The sequence below is a fragment of the Haliotis cracherodii genome, unplaced genomic scaffold (genome assembly GCF_022045235.1).
Source record: "Haliotis cracherodii isolate W230 unplaced genomic scaffold, xgHalCrac1.p SCAF_7, whole genome shotgun sequence".
Lineage (NCBI taxonomy): Eukaryota > Metazoa > Mollusca > Gastropoda > Lepetellida > Haliotidae > Haliotis > Haliotis cracherodii.
In genome coordinates this window covers 31,527,897-31,548,822 of record NW_027266330.1, presented here as the reverse complement: position 1 = coordinate 31,548,822, position 20,926 = coordinate 31,527,897, and the positions used below count along the sequence as shown (strand labels likewise).

Here is a 20,926-nt window from a genome sequence, read left to right as displayed (position 1 = left end):
TGTTTCGACATATAAATCGAGACTTGTTGTTCTTAGGCTCTCATCGATGCTCATGATATCAATCACGTGATTGTTTGGCCAAGACTCGTTTATGTACAAACTGTCGTCACGTAGCTGGAATATTGCCAAGTGCCGCGTTAAACAAACAATAAAACAACACACAAACAAGCCTCGAGCTGTGACGCAGTGATGTGACGGAAACTTCAAAGGTTGTTAAACCTAAAAAAGTCAATCACTTTAAATCTTCGAGGGATTTGACTGCATCTCCAAATAAACTATATACCAAATATTGAGTCTAATTTATTGACCCCAATCAACATCACCCTACATTAGCCAGTACCACGTGTCGTCAACACCCACTGTGTGACGTCAGACTTATGGATTTGTCGTCCAGAATATGAGCGTTATGTCCACAAAATTTCACCCTGGAAAAGAAAAACAGTGTTAATTTTAAATCAAACACAAAGGTCGATACACAAGGTGAAGTTGCATGTGGTAACCCGGGTGTGAATAGGTAAAAGAAAAAGGTGGGTGGGGTGGGTGGATGGGGTGTAACGTCGCGCTCACTGTCATAGCGACGTGCATCCACGTGGGTGTCCTCTCACAAAAACAACGTGTGTGTGTGTGTGTGTGTGTGTGTGTGTGTGTGTGTGTGTGCGTGTTATTCCGAACTTATACCGGTTTTATAGTGATGTTCACAGTCAACTGTCTCCGAGCCTACCAGTCCTTGTTTTATGCCCTTAACGCCGAGTGCTAGACAGGGTAACAACAAGTACCATTATTTAACGTCTTTCGGTATGACGCGGTCAGGGGATCGCAACCTCCCGATCTCCGGAGCCTTTGTCGGCAATACATGTAAATACTCGAGTCTGGACCAGAAAAACCAGAGAGTGAAGGCATGAGCATCGATCCATTCCTGTCGCGGCACGAGGACACGCAATATTTTCAAAGCACAGAACCTGACCATGGCTTCGATTCGGAACAATATAATGATTTAACAAGACAAATAACAAAATTATTTTGGTCTTCCTCAATGGTCTTAATATATAAGGATGGTGGGGAAGTCTTGTGGTTAAAGCTCGTTCACTCGTCACGCCACTTTGATTCCCCAGATGGGTACAGTGTGTGAAGCAAATCTCTGGTGACCCCTGGGCCATGTTGTCCTAGTAACGCCCCCGGGGGATCATATATGGAGTCAGTCTATTGTCACGGTTATGCAATCGTCATGGTGCTACGGTCACTTTGATTGGGGCCTGAAGCGCATCGTGATTTACTGCTTCCTGTGGACGTTGGGTGGACGTATGGATTACTTCCAAGCCGATAACGCTGTCATTACGACACCTACTTCCTCACTGCTCGACTGACCTTGACCTGTGCCTGCGTTAAATCAATATACATTAGAGTGAGTGAGTGAGTGAGTGAGTGTGGTTTTAGTTTCTTTCAGCAATATTCCAGCAATATCACGGCGGCGGACACCAGAAATGGGCTTCACACATTGTACCCATGTGGGGAATCGAACCCGGGTCTATGGCGTTACGAGTGAACGTATTAACAACTAGGCCACCCCACTATCCATCAATGTAAATTAAAAATAAGTATTCTAGCATGTTTAGAACCCAGGATCTCTATTTCTGATTAAAATTATTTTGTCATTTTTAGTATCAAACCTCCATACGTTGCTATAAAAGTGCAATCATTTTGAACGCACGTTTAACCAAAGTTTCACCTCACCTCAGCCCTACTTAGATATAGTGAGTGAGTGAGTTTGGTTTAACGCGGCTTTGAACAGTATTCCAGTTACATGACGGCGTGTCAGCTGGATGTGGGAGGAAAGCCCCAAGTGATGAAGGTTTCAGACGTTTACCACTTAGGTTAAACCCACGAGCACGGGTATGTCGCTGATAAACCTACAGAAGGATTCGAACCCACAAACATAGCTTTCTAGCGTGCCCAAGGGACGATTGGGCCACCCGTGACCTCATGAGATGACAGTATATAAAGCTTATAACAGTACGAAGCAATCAAGTGACTGCTAGGTATGCTGCCGGCGTGTCATGTCTCAAGCTGTGAAAGACGATTCAGTCTTGATATCGTTCATAAATACAGACAGACCGCCTCCGTGGTCTAGTGGTAGAGCGTCTGCCCGGAAAGCGGAAGGTCCGTGGTTCGATCCCCGGCCGCGTCATACCAAAAGACGTTTAAAGACGGTTCTTGTTGTTACCCTGTCTGGCGCTCTGCGTTAAGGGGCTAAAACAAGGACTGGTCGGCTTGGAGTCAGTATACTGTGTCTGAGTAGGGTATTCATGTTCAACTGCGGCATGGTATCTCAGTGAGATAGCACTAGAAATCGGCATCAGTCCGGACTAGTACAAGCAGCCACACACACACACGTACATGCACGTCGCTATATAAGTGCAATAATCTTGGACGCGACGTTAAACCCAATTTCACCTCACCTCACCTCAAGCTGTAAAAATATATTGAACTGTCTCCCGAATCATGAGTGCCAACTTTAACAAAATATGCATCTTGTGCATCTGGTGCATCCTGTGCATCTTTCAGACCTGTGTGATTACCAGTACGATGTTGTATGTATGTTTGTTTGATGTTTAACGCCGCACTCAGCAATATTCCAGCTATATGACGGCGGTCTGTAAATAATCGAGTCTGGACCAGACAATCCAGTGATTGACATTATGAGCATCGATCTACGCAACTGGGATACGGTGTTGGAGCTCGCCGCTGCATGCTGACTTACTGGTTAGACGTGTTTGCGTCCCTGACGAAGACGCGGCTGACGATGACTTCAGTGTCCGTCCCTGACCCCGCCAGTCCATCCCCCTTGTCAAACTTGACCTTCACACTCGACACAGATCCTATGTTCTTATGAATGGCGATCATGTGTTTCTCGTGGTCGGATTTGTGGTAATGGCGGTTTTCCCTGAAACAAGTAGTTTCTTATCACATAACAGAACGTAAGACTGGCAGGCATTTGTTGCAATATTGCATTCAAGTATGCACAATACAGAAGTTAAAACAAAAATGGATAAAGACAAAAACGTGCCCACTATATCAATGTCATCCATCGCAACATTACAATTGAAAGAACTACTACTACTACTACTAGGGCTGGGAAGGGTACCCGGGTCGGGTGGGTACTGAGTAGGACCCGGGTACCCACTGGACAAACCGGACCCGGGGTTAGTCACGTGATATATTGTTTAATTGCAACTCTATGGTTACACTCTAAGTGACTAATGTTCACATTTTTTTCTGACTATGCACCCATTCCTTCTGACTTTATATGTTTGAATAAAGATAAAACTTTAGACAATTTCAGTATGTGCATGGCCAGATTGTTTTATACGAGTAACCGAATATATTTTGCCAGGGCTACGGTCAAACCATTCCCAATCGGACATTTGGACCTATCTCTTGAGACCTTCAACGGGTACCCGGGTTGGGTCGGGTAATAGTGAGTGAGTGAGTTGGGTGTAACGCTGCTTTTAACGGTATTGCAGTTATATCGCGGCGTGTCAGCTTAATGTGGGAGGAAAGCCCGAAGTGATGCAGGTCTCAGACGTTTACCACTTCGGTGAAGTCCACGAGCATGGGTATGGTGCTGACAAAACTAGAAACATAATCGGGGCGAACCGGGATTCGAACCCACAATCATAGGTTTCTGGTGTGCCCAAGGGACGCAACTCTGCACAGCGAATCGCGGCGCCTTAGACGACTGGGCCACCCGTGCCCCCCGGGTCGGGTAATAAGGTGGGTGGGTACCCGGGCAGTAAATTTGGACTCGTCCCAGTCCTAACTACCACTACTACTACTACTACTACTACTACTACTACTACTACTACTACTACTAGTGTCACTACTACTACTACTACTACTACTACTACTACTACTACTACGGTCCTGACACAGACATACCATTTGCTCAACTCCTAGAGGGAAGTAATACTTATCGAGATCACAGCTGGGATGTACATGTATGATATTTGTTCATCATGGATGTCAACAACTGGATGACATAAAACTTACATCTTTTTAAACATGACAAAAACTCCAACAACAATCTTTACCTCGTGAACTCGACCTCTGCACTTGTGCCCTTTGACCCCGTTAATGTCACGTACAGACGCCCGAAGGCGTTCTCGTCGACAGAGGCAAGGTCAATCTCGACGAAAAACTCGTGCCCTGGGGGATAAGAATTTAACTCGTGTAAATATCTGAACAATACACTATACAATGTCTGAATCAGTACTTAAAACGTTCGAAGACTTAAAGAACCTACCAACCAACTTACCCATCAACCAAAACCGTTTGTGGTCTTGAGAGGTCGCCATCTTGTTCTTTAAAAAGCCGTACCGGTGTTTGTTTTCGATCTGGAATCCTTACTCAACGTTCACTTTCAGTGAAATAAAGCATAACTGTTTTGCACAACATATACAACAGAATAAGCTATTTTGAACAACACATACCACAGAATGGATCGGTTTGTCCCGTGCTGAGGTAGAATGAGCCCCTGTCTGACGTTTGATCAGCGTCATAACCCATCACCGGACATCCGGCGGAAGGGCAGCCATGACAGGTGCCCGTCTCGTATGAAGCCCAGTCCCTGCACGTTCGACCTGTGAACTTGCACGTGCTGGACTTGAGGCTCTCGATGAAGTATTTGACAGCTCGTCCGTGACTGCATGACACGGACTTAGTTGCCTCTGTGAGAGAAAACGAGGATAAATGGGGATCAATGCACTGTAACTGTATGTTTGTTTGCTTGTTTGCTTGTTGTTTAACGCCGCACTCAGCAATATTCCAGCAAAATGACGGCGGTCTGTAAATAACCGCGTCTGGACCAGACAATCCAGTGATTGATATCATAAACATAGATTCACGCAATTGGGATACGATGACATGTATCAACCAAGTCAGCGAGCCTGACCACCCGATCCTGTCTCTAACGACAAACATAGTTGCCTTTTACGGCAAGCATAGGTTGCTGAAGAAAGTGTGTCGAGTCGTGGGTGGTAGGGTGAAAAAATACCAAATTGTGTCAGTTAATTTCACAATTTTCTTACATGCAAGACAGGAGTTTATGTTAGGGTCAACGAATTGACTGGTGTGTGTGTGTGTGTGTGTGTGTGTGTGTGTGTGTGTGTGTGTGTGCGTGCGTGATACAGCACAAAATAACATGTCACTGACTAACTCGTAGTACGTATTATGTGTAAATAGCAGTAAATTCTTCTCGGTGTACATATAAAATATGACTGGCATTAAGTATGTTCGTATCTGGGCCACGATTTATAGTTCTAGCCCACTGAGACACCATGCCGCAGTTTAACATGATTACCCCACTCAGACATAGTATACTGACTCCGGGCCGACCGGTCCTTGGTTTAGCACCTTAATGCCGATCGCCAGGCGGGGCAACAACAAGTACCTTCTTATAACGTCTTGGTGGACGCTCTACTACTAGACCACAGAGGCGGCCACGGTCACATGTGGTAAAACATGTCCATGGCATAATGAATCAGTTCCATGTGGATTCCTATGGAAGTCGTAGAGGCGACCTACCCGTGAAGTTCCGGGGTGGAATAGGCCTTCAGCAACCCATGCGTGCTGTAAAAGGCGACTATGCTTGTCATAAGCATCTTCCCGGGGCAAGCCTATATCAAAGCCTAGTTTCTACCCTTGCTAGATCAAGGCCATTTTTTCTTGGCACGACCCTGGCGTCACCTCGCGTAGATCACGAGTTGTGCCCCTTGTAATGAAAACGTGATATCCAATCAGATCGCTGTTCTTATCTCGTACAGCTTCGCACAAAGATGGCGACTACCATAGGCGACGATCTAGTCGATCAGATAACGAAATTATTCGCGATTTTATCCCTGACTCAAAAACATACGCATTATTTCGATGAAAAAGACGTGTCAACAAAGACGGGCAGCGGTAAATTACTTTCAGACGAAGGTGTACCAGTCGTGGGTGTTGATTTTGTGAAATGTTCTCTGATTGGACTATCGAAATGTGCGATAGTCCAATCATATTTGAACAGAAAAGTTGGCTTGATGTGGCAAGGGTGGAAACAAGACTTTGAAAAAAAGGCTAGTGGAGTCATAAGAGGCGACTAAAGGGATCGGTTGGTCAAGCTCGCTGACTTGGTAGATGCATGTCATCGTATACTATTTGCGTCGATGGATGCTCATGATATCGATCACTGGATTTTCTGGTCCAGACTCGATAATTTAAATTTACCGCCGCCATTTAGCTGGAATACTGCTGAATGCGGCCTCAAACAAGAAACCTTAGATGCTACCAAATGGATCGGATGGGTCATGCTCGGCGATTTGGTTGGGGGCGTGACATCGAACCCGGGCGGCGTGGTTTGTTGTTCACAATATCAATCACTGGTTTGTTTAGTTCAGATTCCATGATTTAGAGGCTGCCGTCATTCAACGTTGATGGAATATTGCTGATTTTGCGCTTTAAATAAAAAATTTAAAAAAAAGAAGAAGAAAAAAACCAAAAGATGTGGATTGCCTTCGTCAGATTAGTAATTGGAAACTGTGAGTTGAATACTGACATGTTTCTGACACTTCCAAAAAGTACGGAAAGAGACGAGGTGTGCGGATGTACGGAATCTGTTATCTCTATTGCTCGCGATCAGCTCTCAACTTACGACCGGCGTGGCCTCCGAAAATGCCGCCGAGCAGGCTGCCGAGAGGGTTGTCGGAGCACCCGGGCTGGTCCTCGCCCCCGTTAGGATAGAAGTCGATATCCCCGCATGCCTTCATCATGCCATATCCTGGTGACAACACGACATAAGTCAATTGATTAAGATTGGTTGAATTTTTACATAAAAATGTATAACATCAGTAGGGGGAAAAGAGTGGCAATATATAGTGTCTCCTCATTATGTGCATACCCAAAACCCACAAACACTGATTGAAAACCATCATTAATTATAATTTAACACACAAATAAACAAATCAACATGTTATCAGAGTAGGCAAGATGTCATCAGATATAAAACAAAAAAAGGGGAGGGGGTGGGGGTATCCGCCACAAGATAATTTCTGACAGTCTATTTTTTCTAAACAGTGCGCACCTATAACCTTCGTTGTCTGATCAGTCTGGGATGTACAAGATCTCCCGGTGTTTGTAAACAAGACGCAAAGATAAACATATTCTTTCACAAGATATCTTTAAAAGATAATTGCATGCCTTACTTGACGGCTGTCCACATAATAGTACAACGTGTCTCTTATCTACCTTTGTCACAATACCTGACCTAAAGAATGTCTTGTCTACATTTACTCTTACAGTATTCTTCAAATATAGTGAAACGTTTTCTCGGATCATCTGGAGTTTCTGCATTGTTTGTTTGTTTGTTTGTTTAACGCCGCACTCAGCAATATTCCAGCTATATGACGGCGGTCTGTAAATAATCGAGTCTGGACCAGACACTCCAGTGATTGACATCATGAGCATCGATCTACGCAATTGGGATCGATGACATGCATGAACCACGTCAGCGAGCCTGACCAACCGATCCCGTTAGTCGCCTTTTACGACAAGCATAGTCACCGTTTACGGCAAGCATGGGTTGCTGAAGACCTATTCTACCCCGGATCTCCACGGGTCGAGACAGACTCATACGCCTTACTGCATGTCTTATTGTGAAAGGGGGCGGTCGGGTCGCCTAGTGGTTAAAGCGTTCGCTCGTCACGCCGTAATATTGCTGGAATATTGCTAAAAGCGGCGTGAAACTATACTCACTCACTATCTTGGAAGTGCCCTAAGCTTCAACGTACCAAACTATCTGTACAAAAACTAATATTGTTCAATAAATAATTAATTCCTTGCATGTTACCATGGTATTTTGTGTGTTGGAAACAGATTACTTCAATCTTATTTCGTACCTGCGATGCCGCTAAACTTCTCCCCGTCGGTGTGGATAACATCGACGAAGGAGGCATCCGTCTTGTCGAGGCGATTGGAGTCAGGGAAATTGATGAAGTAGGGTTCGGCAGGATCCAGACCTGAAAGCAATGAACCAAATAATTACCCCAAAATTCTGTGTAGAGTTGTGCCCCTTAGCCCTGACATGTTCCGCTGACTGTGGGTCCTTATCAGCATGGGAGCTGGGATGTTTGGTTTTGATTTTGGCTCTAGTGTGTTTTCTGGATGCATAGCAACTTTCTCTCCCCCCCCCCCCCCCCCCCCCCCCATCACGCTTTCAGAGACAACCCTTCCCACCCACCCTATCCCCTCACCTCTCACACGCGGACACACATACTCACATGCTAATGCATACGCACCCACACCTAGGATATTGAGTGGTCGGCCCTTATCGCAAAGCAAAAACTGATATGAAAAACTTGTAGGCTATTTTTGTCTGCTTCGCTCGTTTGCCAAGAGAACGAGTCACCAATTATCTTGGTGTCGAGTGGTGTCGAATGCGGAGCACGATGATCCCTGTCATCATAATATTAAGATCCAAAGCGACTATGGTTGTCATGAGAGGCGCCTAACGGGATCGGGTGGTCAGGCTCGCTGAATTGGTTTAATGCATGTCATCGTATCCCAATGGCGTGGATGGATGCTCATGATATCGATCAATGGATTGTCTGGCCCAGACAAGATTATTTACAGATGCCATATAGCTGGAATATTGCTGAGTGCAACAAACAAACAAACAAACAAACATGCAATATGGTGACAAGGTACCTGAAATCCTTCTGATGCCTCTGACTGCGGCGCCAACATTACCGGATATCTGCGCCCCAAGACTGTGGCCAATCAGATGAACTTTCTTCAGGTCCACGTGGAGCGATGAGTGCAGATACTTGACGAACTTGGCCACCTCGGCGGCCACCAGGAAGGTGTTGGCTGTGGCTTGGGTGTAGGGGAATGAGGAGCCCTTGCCCCAGTCCACCACGATCACGTTGAAGTCACCCTGGAAATAACCAGAATGATTGATTTCTTTGATTCAGTGTGTCTGTGTGTTGTTTAACGACGCACTCAGCAAATATTCTAGCCATGTGACGACGACCTGTAAATAATCGACTTTGGCCCAAACAATCCAGGGATTGATAGTGTGAGGACGCCGTAGTGGTATGATGACACGCAACTTGCCAAGCCACCGAACCTGTCCACTTGGTCGCCTCTAACGACCAGCACAGGGTACTGGCGACCTATCCCGGAATCACCAAGGGGTAGATTCAGTCTGAACTGAATGCATGATTTAACCAATTTGACCATCAAAATGCTGATTAATGCTCTGGTGCCTACTGACATCATAAGGTGCACAAAACATCAAGTTAATTACTACAGACCAACCGGAAAAAGGAACACGAGTGCGTGGGGTTCCACTCCACTTGATCAATATTTATAACAATGTTAGCAATACCCCTTTGAAAAAGTCGTTAATAACCATATCACCTTGTTTAGCGGCAGCGAGAACTTAGGTCTGACCAGTGTTAATTTATGTTGACAAAAAATGAAAGAAGAGGTTTCTTTGTTTTAAAAAGATGTCGCTTGACATGCTTCCATCCTGGAAATAAAAAACCCAACAATTTCATTAAAATCAGATATTTACTTCGATGCTTTCCTTGCCAGATATAAAAAATTGAGTGGATAATTCGTGATAAAATTTGAGCTTTTTAGCCCAAAATAGTCAAGTTATTAATACAACGACACTTTTTATGGATAACAACTTCTTTTATTGATTATCACGACGTTCCAGGAGTACGTCTTGCTCCTTCATCCTTCATCTGACGAAGGAACAAGAAGTAGCTCTGAAAGGTCGTGACACAGAATAAGAGGTAAAATACCGTTGTTATCCAGGGATGCAGGATGTCCCATAGGCTATTACGGCCTAGAACACTTGGCGGAAAGTGAGAACGTTGTCATAAAGGTCAAGTGTCAAGGTCTTGACGTTATTATAAGGGCCAAGTGTCAAGGTCTTGACGTTGTTATAAGGGTCAAGTATCAAGGTCTTGACGTTGTTATAAGGGCCAAGTGTCAAGGTCTTGACGTTGTTATAAGGGCCAAGTGTCAAGGTCTTGACGTTGTTATAAGGGTCAAGTGTCAAGGTCTTGACGTTGTTATAAGGGCCAAGTGTCAAGGTCTTGACGTTGTTATAAGGGTCAAGTGTCAAGGTCTTGACGTTGTTACAAGGGTCAAGTGTCAAGGTCTTGACGTTGTCATAAAGTTCAAGTGTCAAGGTCTGGACGTTGTTATAAGGATCAAGTGTCAAGGTCTTGACGTTGTTATAAGGGTCAAGTATCAAGGTCTTGACGTTGTCATAAAGGTCAAGTGTCAAGGTCTTGACGTTATTATAAGGGCCAAGTGTCAAGGTCTTGACGTTATTATAAGGGTCAAGTGTCAAGGTCTTGATGTTGTTATAAGGGTCAAGTGTCAAGGTCTTGACGTTGTCATAAAGGTCAGGTGTCAAGGTCTTGACGTTGTTATAAGGGCCAAGTGTCAAGGTCTTGACGTTGTTATAAGGGTCTTAGCGTGATTATAATTTTGTGAGCTATGAATGTGTCATAAACTTGACCATGAAACCTCATGACATGCACGTTACAACTTTTCGGTTACCAAAGAAAACGAACCACCAATATTAACTCTATCAAAGACAATAAAACCGTCCTGTGTCACCGTAAGAGCAAAAAAAATATACTTTATTTTTATGTCGCAGTGCAACATGAAAAGTTTTCATCTTGTTTGTTTGTCTGTTGTTTAACGCAAAACTCAACAGTATGACGTCTATATGACGGCGGTCTGTAAATAATCGAGTCTGGACCAGACAATCCAGTGGTTGCCATCATGAGCATTGATCCACGGAATTGGGATACGATGACATGCATCAACCAATTCAGGGAGCCTGACCACCCGATCGCGTTAGTCGCCCCTTTCGACAAGCTTGGTAACCGTTTCCGGCAAGCATGGATTGCTAAAAGATCTGTTCTACCCATGATCTTCACGGGTTTGTTTTCATCTACGAAATTTACTTGAAAATATTGTTACTGTTAAATCACCCTCTAAACTTGGAAAATAGAATAATATGTCCGTGTCGTAGCTCGGTGATTATTTTCATGTCCTTGTTGAAAATCAAACCTTTGGTATATGACGAACAGGTCACACTGAGTGCAGCCTTGTGGTTAAAGCGTTCACTCGTCACGCCAAAGGTCCGGGTTATATTCCAATTTTCGAAGCCCACTTCTTGTGTTGCCCCGTCGGAATACTGCGGGAACATTCCTAAAGACCCCCACTTGTCGAATATTGCTAAAAGTCAATAATGCTGGAATGAACGCTCACAGTGGAGGACCGCCGTCATATAGCTGGAATATTGCTGAGTTCAGCGTTAAACAACAAAACAAACAAACAAAGACCACAATGGAGGACTAGTGCTGAAAACTCACCTTCTGCAGCAGATCATTCTTCATCTCAGTCACCCACGACGTGTGACCACTGTTGCTGAATCCATGGATGATGAACTTCGTCTCCTTGCTTGCACTGAAATGTCCAGCACTCAACAAGCTTCTCCAGTGGGAGCTGTCCGTGGCCAGGAGGACAGACTTCCCATGCTTACTGAACAATTCAAAGGCTGTCTTTATCACATCCGGTTCTTGGGGCAAAGCCGTGAAAGAGCCGAAGGTATGAAAACAGCCATACCCAGTGTAACACTTCTCCGACACAACAGTCACAGCACAGAGACACAACAGTAGGACCACATTCATGGTCAGGGATTCGAACACGACCTGAGGATGTAAAAACTATTATCTCAACAGAGCCAAGCCTCAGAAGCAGCCACGAAGACCCGACTTCTTGTCTTCCAGATCGACAACTGGGAATGTCCTGCTGACTTTATCAAGGCGTTGATCGGGAGATAAGGCGCCTGGCGCCGTAAGTATTTTATCAACACGCCTCCACATAAAGACTGTACTGAAATGATCGAACATGATGATCGCGCATTGATGCGCCCGATGGCGCGGATCGTTGCTCATGTTTTCACTCCTTTGTTTGTCTGGCCACGACTGGATTACTCCCAAGCCGCCGTGAGATATTGCTGGAATATTGCTGACTCACTCATTCACGGTCACGTTCTCATTCGTTCAAAATATTAAACACGCTCTCAAAAGTTTGAAAATCCAAACGGACAGGGAAGACCCAATCGTCTAAAGCGCCGCAATTCGGAATGCGCCTACAAAGTTTTAAACTAACATCTTGTCTCGGAAATGGAAATAATCAGTTGTTGAATTATAGTTATGAAATGTCATAAAAAGGAGGTAAGAGACGTTCTTAAATTTTCTGCAGTAATCTATACTTGCCAAATATTATAGATTTGCATGGGCTTTATTGGGAGTATTTGTGTCAGGGTCTGTATGACAGACTAATAACAAATTGTCATCAGATGTGAAAAAAGGGTCTCCTAAAAAACAAAAAAACAAAAACAAAAAACAAACAACAAGAAGGAAAGAAAACCACCCCACCCCTTCGGTTCCCTGCACTGGCATCAAAGTTAGTGCCAGTGAGCAAGGAGGTGTGAAAACTTCCTCTAAAGGTCATAGGATGGGAAAGCATCATGCATTATGTTGACAAGCAACGTAAATTCCGCTGCATATCTACACCTGAATTCCTGCAAAGACTTGACCTGGCCTTTGATGACGAAACCTTGAATACAAAGCTTGACTGTACTTGACCAGGCCTTTGATGACGAAACCTTGAATACAAAGCTTGACTGTAAGTCAGAAGAAACACATTATTCAGTTGATGGGAATACCACCACGGAGAACAGTACACAGGTCAATGGGCAAGATGAAGTGACACGAGATGCATGTGCAAATCATGCGTTCACGTGCGAAACGTGGCATTTACGTGTCAAACAAGAACCAACGCATCGTCATTGTTCCGAATGTGTGAAACAAATATTACTCAAGTCTCAACTATAATAGAATAATCGGATATGAAGATAAAAAACATCCCTATGAAAAGTGTATTAAAGTAATTGTATTTGTATGTTACTTGTTGTGGATTTAACCCCAATAGCAGGTAAGTGCGTTATTTATCCGAAACCATTAAGCCTGTCCCAACGACAAAAAAAAGTAACGGAATGCCTGTGTACTGTTGTGCGTTATCTCGGGAGAAAGGTCACGCGGGTGTGTCTTGGTGGGAGTATTGTCGTGTCACCAATCTGTCTTGTAGATAGAGCAGGCACTCCTTCATATAACTCGGACAACGGTACCTAAAAAACTAGCCGTGAAATCAGCCATTTTTTTCACTGTTTGTACTGTCCAACATCCGCTGATCACTTAGACAAAACCGTCCTATGGTCCTTCCTGAGGTCCTAATATCATATGCTGATTTTCCTCCGACATTCACAATCTCCGTCTGAATTAAAGATGAAAGAATATGGTTGATTTTGTTTATACCCCTTGTTCCCATACCAGTTACCTTTGAATAGAACCAAACATCTCCAGGACAATGTCAATTTTTAAGATTTATGGAGGTTAAAACAATATGGCGTGGAGTTTATTACTTATATACTGCATCGGACTTGAGTAGAACTTCGTGAAAGGCGTGAAACGTAGCAATGTGTTGGCGACCAGTGATGTCGGATAGTAAAAGCGGAACAGTACATAACTAAGATTCGCAGCTAAGTAAAAGCAAACTGGTTCGCCATGTTCATGTTTAGTTTGGGACAAGGAAAGAAAATGTAGACCATGTAGACGAGTACATGATGGAATAATGGACTAAACAAAACTGCTCATGATTCACGCACTTACTGAAAAATGAACGCTATATATTTGTCTTTGTGTGGGTGGGGGTACTGTTGCCAGTGAACACGCCATTTTGTAAAAGTCCGTCACCGGTAGTGATGTCATACGGAAGTAAACATTGTTGTACATATTTGGTAATTTCTTTGAGGTAAAAATTTTGAACTCGGCATCCAGCGTGTTCTTTGATCTTATCTAGGTTTCATTATCATATCATCGCCTTGATAATCCACAAATATGGTGGAAACCTTTTTGTGTAGGGTCACATCATTTATGAGTAGTAAGCAATACATCGTCACTCATGACCGTGGTGTTATGTATTAATCCGCCACTGTGATCATAAGAATAGAAAAAAATGCATCTATTCGATGCTAAAAAGGTGCGATTTTAGGGTGTGTAAGAAACAGATTACTCAACTCGTGCCTGTCAGATGCCATTTATTTTACAACTCGTCATTTCAAAGCGTATCTAACTCACTTTCGCTCGTAAGATACGTTTTAAAACAACTCGTTGTAAGATAAATGGTATCTGACAGGTATTCGAGTAGTAATCTATCTATCTATCTATCTATATATGACGTAATTGTTGAAATTGTGTTGCAAGACACACCTAGGAAACAATGCCATATGACGTCATCATAGCAACATGGATGCTGGAGTCATCCACTCTCCGGTGCAGTGTAAACTAGTTCCACTGTTGGTACGCGACTCAAGTTTAGCGCGATTCAGCTCGTGCAGTGGTGACTGAGCTGGCCGCATGGAACACTGGGTAGGAGAGTGGGGATCACACATTAGATGACCATAAGCTCCTCTCAGTGATCTATCATCTCTCCACGCACTGAATAAGACCACCGGTGTTGAGGGTTTTTGATATCTCTTTACCAAATACCACCTGCTGCCACACATTTTATAAAGCAAGTCCTATCAAAGTTTTTTTATTTTAAATATAGTTTATTTATTTTCGGTGTTAACTTCATTCATATGGCTAAAGGAATTATGAATGAGGACTAATATAAATAAATATTATTTATCCAAACACCCATCCGAACACTATCTGTCTACTGTGGGGCATCTTTTGCAATGAATCATTCATTTGCAGGCTCTGGTTTGTAACGGCAACGATGGTTAAGAACTGTTCAGGGGGCTCTTAGTGGGGTGTACTCCTAGGGCCTTCGACACGTGAAGATCCGGGGTAGAATAGGTCTTCAGCAACCCATGCTTGCCGTAAAAGGCGACTCTGCTTGTCGTGAGAGGCGACTAACGGGATCGGATGGTCAGGCTCGCTGACTTGGTTGATGCATGTTATCGTGTCCCAAATGCGTACACCGATGCTCATGATGTCAATCACTGGATTGTCTGGTCCAGACTCGATTATTTACAGACCGCCGTCATATAGCTGGAATATTGCTGACTGCAGCGTTAAACAACAATCAAACAAACAAAGTTAAGAGATAAACCAACTGTGTTTTAAAATTTGATGTTGAGCCGCTGTAGAGCAGATGCCTGATATTTATTTATTTATAAAACGCTCGGTATTAAATTGAAATAGGCGTATCCGTGTTTTATGATGTGAACTGAACATCTTGAGAATAATTAAAACCAAGTAAAGGTAATCAATAAAACTCACTCGTTCACTTTATATTACTTTTTCAGTGTGAATTTTACACTATATTCTGCATTTCCATTGTCTGGCGCTCGGCATTAAGGGGCTAAATCAAGGACAAAATCTCATATAGAAGAGCGCTTTGAAAATGATGCTCTCTTGGAACGCGTGATTATCACGTGTATTAAGGTCCGCTAGCTTAGAATAGTCCGAAAAAGGGGTCACAGGTAGTTATAAATGTAACAAATATCACTAAAGTTCAAGAATAAAAAATACGCTTGTCTATTTAAAACACATAGTTTTTCAAGTCGAAGTTGACAAATAATCCTCGAAACTAACTCCAAATATATTTAATGTATGTATGTATGTATGTATGTATGTATGTATGTATGTATGTATGTATATTAATGTCAACGCAACCTGCAAATAGATAAAAGACAAAAGTCCAAAGATATATTATATTATTTATATATATATTAATGTCAACGCAACCTGTAAATAGATAAAAGACAAAAGTACAATTTACTCGACCGGTTTCACGAATGTGGTTTTCAAGAGATTTTACTGACAGTGTAATTCATCAAATTTGATCATAAGACTAGTCATACATTAATCATGGCCACCATGACAAGAATTATAGTTATACATCGGGTGAATGCAGAAATCTGATATTCAACATCTCTGCGTAATTATACAGCTGGAGGTAGACCCAGCGCCGCGTGACTCCAATTCTCCCACAAGTTTCAATTTTCGGAAAGTCTGCTTCAGAAAAATGACTCAGCAAACAGGGGGTTAAGATTCGTTGGTTTTATGAGAAATGTTATCCACAGGGACACGGATGTTGTCGAACGTGTAATCCTCACTAAGTATTTTTAAGAGGTGAGGTGAGGTGGAATGGAGTCGCGTCCAAGATTATTGCACTTATATAGCGACGTGCATGTACGTGTGTGTGTGGCTGCTTGTACTAGTCCGGATTGATGCCGATTTTTAGTGCGCCAGACATGGTAACAACAAGTACCATCTTTTAACGTCTTTTGGTATGACGCGGCATGGGATCGAACCCCATGGGCTCTCTGGGCGGACGCTCTACCATTAGGCCACGGAGGCGGTCGTATTTTTAAGAGAATAACCAACGAGCTATGAGGAATTACGGTTCATCTTTCGCGAGGGAATAGATGATCTATGTCATATATATAGATCCTGAGTGAGCGATACCCGACTGGAAGATAAACCGTGTTTCCGAGTTGGTCATTATCTTTCTTACCCGCAATAAAACTTACTGCAACCGTCTAATGGGCAGAAAAGGTTGTTTTGCATCGGGGGGACAAATATTTCATAGCTTGCAAAGAGATTCGAAGCGACGCCATATGTTGTTTTTGTTTGTTTGTTTTTTTTAGTTGTTGTCGCTATAAGGCTGAAATAATTTTAACTCACTCAGTCGTTTGTTGTTTAACGCCGCACTCAGCAATATTCCAGCTAAATGACGGCGGTCTGTAATTAATCGAGTGATTGACATCATAAGCATCAATACACGTAATTAGGATACGATGACATGCATCAACCAAGTCAGCGAGCCTGACCACTCGATCCAGTTAGTCGCCTCTCACGAGAAACATAGTGGCCTTTTACAGCAAGCATGGGTTGCATGAAGACCTATTCTACCCCGGATCTTCACTGGTCGTGACGCCATATGAACGAATGTTTGCAAAAAGTTCTAGATGACGTCATCCACTGAACATGACGTCTCAAATGAGTTAGCTGACGTAGTTGTAACAATAGACTAACTGCGCTGATGCCTCAACTTGAACAGAAACTCACATGTACACATTTTTATATATTTTCAAAGAAAAAAGACTCACTAAGGCTCGGGAGTTATTTCCCTCGGGACACACAATCCGTATTTCCTCGTAGTTCGTAGTTTATTCTCAAAATAATGTTCGGGGCGGTCGGGTAGCCTAGTGGTTAAAGCGTTCGCACGTCACGCCGAAGACCCGGGTTCGATTCCCGACATGGGTACAATGTGTGAAGCCCATTTCTGGTGTCCCCGCCGTGATATTGCTGGAATATTGCTGAAAGCGGCGTAAAACCATACTCACTCACTCACTCAAAATAATGTTCACCACAAGTCAAAGGCCGATGACGCGAATTAAACTTAAGATAAACCACCTTTGTATTATAATAGTTATTTATTCCACATGGGCCAAAGGTCAAAATACAAAACAATAACAAAAATAATCTGTAGTCCTCGACACTTGAAAAAGAATCACGAAATATCAGTTGATTATTAACAAAGACAGCTACATGTCTACATGTGTGCTTATACTTATAAAGTTGAAACAAGCCATTCCGGCGATACGCAATATTACTAACGCTTAATAAATGGCAAAAATTGCAAAGTGTGCTTTTTAAGAAATATCCAGTTGGCAAAAAACGTCTTTTAGTTTTGATCACGTGGTTACAATCAGGATAAGGTCGGCTGCCAGCGGCTATATTTAGCAGCGCGTGCATCACGAACTACGCCAATGGCGCTTTAAATACCACATCTGGACGTTTATTTTGTCTCAGTTCGAGCTGGTAATGTATGTCATCTGCACTTGCTCCTAAGTGTAACCGCTCGAAGTCACCTGACTGACGACCAAATGCTGTAGGGTAACCGAAGTCTCTTCAGTAATCAAGTGCAGTATGTCACCAGTCTATATTGATAGATATCCAGAACAATCTCCACCATGTAGCTTTGTTGTGAGCCCGACAGGAACACCATGAGCGAGAGAAATTATGTGCCAAGTTACTTGACCAGTGGAGATCCGGGTTAGAATACGTCTTCAGCAACCCATTCTTGTCTCCCCGTGAAGATCCGGAGTAGAATAGGTCTTCAGCTACCCATGCTTGCCGTAAAAGGCGACAATGCTTGTCTTAAGAGACGACTAACGGGATCGGGTGGTCAGGCTCGCTGACTTGGTTGATGTATGTCACCGTATCCAAATTGCGTGGATCGATGCTTATGATGTCAATCACTGGATTGTCTGGTCCAGACTCGATTTTTTACAGACCGCCGTCATATAGCTGGAATATTGCGTCGTTAAACAACAACTAAACCAAACCAAAGCCAAGCTACTGATAGAGGGACCTCACTATGTAAACGAAGCTGTGGTCGCTAGAATGGAAATATAAAACACTTGACAATCGAGGATGCATTCATGTCTCTGTGGAGGGTCACGTACAGCACCACATCGGTATCTCAATATTTTCATTTTCAATTCCAGTATCATGACCCATGTAGGGAATCGAACCCGGGACTACAGTGTGACCAGCGAACGCCTTAACCATCAGGCGACCCCACCGCCCCTGATATTCAGTGGAAACATGAGACCGTTTATCTTACATACAGGCATGTTTATCTTGTAAGTGGCGCAAATAGAACTGCGTTCCAGTGTTAAAAGAACAAGCAACAGTCCTTTTATCTTTTGGTAGTCTTTATGGTTGATACACGTTATTGTCTACATTTCTCATTAACTATAAACAGTCACATTGCAGGATTCGCGTACTACGTTACATGTGCTGTCTCCTCTGGTAAGAGTGAGTGAGTATGGTTTTACGCCGCTTTTAGCAATATCCCAGCAATATCACGACGGGGGACACCAGAAATGGGCTACACACATTGTACCCATGTCGGGAATCGAACCGGTGTCTTCGGCGTGTCGAGCGAACGCTTTAACCACTAGGCTACTCTGGTAAGAGACTTTGTTCGTAATATGCCTCTGTTTACCATCAGTAAATGGGTACCCGGTAGGATGAGAGGGTAATGTTACTGTTTACCTTATAGCGCCTCACAGACAGCTTCAGTTGTATACTCCCCAGGAAGCTGAGAATTAAAACACGGATCTATTGATCGGGGTAATAATGGTTTAACTTGATGAATGGAATCTGGCGCATAATTAATGGACATATTATTATTATTATCATCATTATTATTATTCCCGATTACCGCCACCATCAGTCTCCAAACACAAGGGACTCAGGCATGCCCAGAGGTGCAAGGTGACTTGCGTAAATAACTTACACACAGCGAGTTTACCGAGGGAATGTCGAACATCTGTCAATCCATATTTGGCACTTCCTATAAGCATCTAACTCACTCTTTTCTAACTGATCAATGACAGGAGTCAGCGAGTAACTGTACCGTCTATCACACCGCTTCTGTGTCTTGAGTCCTGCTTTCCTTTCGGCTAGTCTCTCACGGCGTAGTCCATGTTTTGGTTGTTGAGAAGAAACCTGGTCGGATCTACCCACCCTGTCTCCGACACTCTCCTCATTCTGAGACACTATCTCAATTTCCGAGGAACTGACCTCGCTTCTGAAAAACATCTTGGCAGGATGCAAAATTTGGTCAATCCGCCTCAACATAAGATAGGTTTTCTCACGTTCCATTGCTTCAGGATCGAACTCAGACAGTTGTTTCATTCGTTGGTCCCTTGGCGGCAGGGGTTGTAACGGTTCGATTATTCTGATAGTTCCATTACGAGATCTGAAGTTCGTATTTGTCCTGAAAGGTCTATCTCGTTGACTTCCGGCAACTCTGCTCATTATTACTCCACGTTTAGGAAGCCCCACACTCAATTTGTTGTCCGGCATCAGCTTCTTGTCAAACTCGCAGTTGCTTGTTCCCCACGTGTTAAAGGGCTGTGACGCAAGTTGTAATCCAGTTGAAGGTGTAGCTGGCGAACGTTGGAACTTCACTGGCGACATAGCGTGTGTGTTAGGGGAATCTTTATGCACAGCTCGACTGTGAAACTGTAGAACATTTTTAACTTTGGGGTTCTCAGCTATTGGGCGCCCTGCGTGAGCGTTCCATTGCCTGTCCGCCAGTGTGTCGATAGTCCGGGTATATCCAGCCCCGCGTTTCACGTCTGCCAGGCGTCTGTCTCGTGACACCCTGTCAGTGAAAGATTCCTCATCACGAACACCCTCAGATATCATGGCCTAAACGTACATCCAATAATCACTGATAATTTGTGGCCGTGATCATTTGAGCTGGGGAAAACAGGGAATTACATCGGCATACCGGCACTCCGTTCACTCTGTCTCCTGCCGCGCCAAATCCATGTTGAACACGTCCAACCTCAAGTCAATGTTTGATCCGGTAAAGTCGACAGAACAGTAGCGATAACATGGCGTGTAAAACCGGTCTTCTCTAGGCCCTCAAGTTAGCTGATAACACAGGTTGATATTTGACTGGACCGTCTTAGCAACTGGTGATAAGGAACTCTTGTTATAATTCTTGTCATTCAAGTACACTTCAACGCTAAACACAACTCTCGACTGTTGTAAACACTAACGGGGGCAATCGGTCCATCTAAAGCACTAGGCTACGATTATACTTTAGAGAACAGCGTTTGACGGCGTCCGATAAGTGGTAACAAAACCCAAGTTTTCAAAGCAAGTCATTTTCAATGGGCGTTATAATACTTGCGTGGCTGTGTTCAATACTGGCGCAGTGCCAGCAGTATTTGCACTCGCCCCATAAGATTTACTGC

General features: G+C 43.6%; 2 protein-coding genes across 2 annotated transcripts; both read right to left on the bottom strand.

Moving 5' to 3' along the window:
• Nucleotides 1–287: 287 nt before the first annotated feature.
• LOC139448390 (pancreatic lipase-related protein 2-like) lies at nucleotides 288–11,876 on the bottom strand. The gene is made up of 8 exons (XM_071229934.1): nucleotides 11,436–11,876; nucleotides 8,737–8,965; nucleotides 7,929–8,048; nucleotides 6,686–6,811; nucleotides 4,488–4,724; nucleotides 4,089–4,203; nucleotides 2,759–2,941; nucleotides 288–425 (listed from the first exon to the last, which is right to left on the bottom strand). Exons 1-8 carry the CDS (start codon nucleotides 11,751–11,753, stop codon nucleotides 350–352), a joined length of 1,404 nt encoding a protein of 467 aa, XP_071086035.1. The 5' UTR covers nucleotides 11,754–11,876; the 3' UTR covers nucleotides 288–349.
• Nucleotides 11,877–19,098: 7,222 nt separating this feature from the next.
• Nucleotides 19,099–20,683, bottom strand: LOC139448345 (uncharacterized). The gene has a single exon (XM_071229888.1). It carries the CDS (start codon nucleotides 20,367–20,369, stop codon nucleotides 19,464–19,466), a length of 906 nt encoding a protein of 301 aa, XP_071085989.1. The 5' UTR covers nucleotides 20,370–20,683; the 3' UTR covers nucleotides 19,099–19,463.
• Between the last annotated feature and the right edge of the window lie 243 nt (nucleotides 20,684–20,926).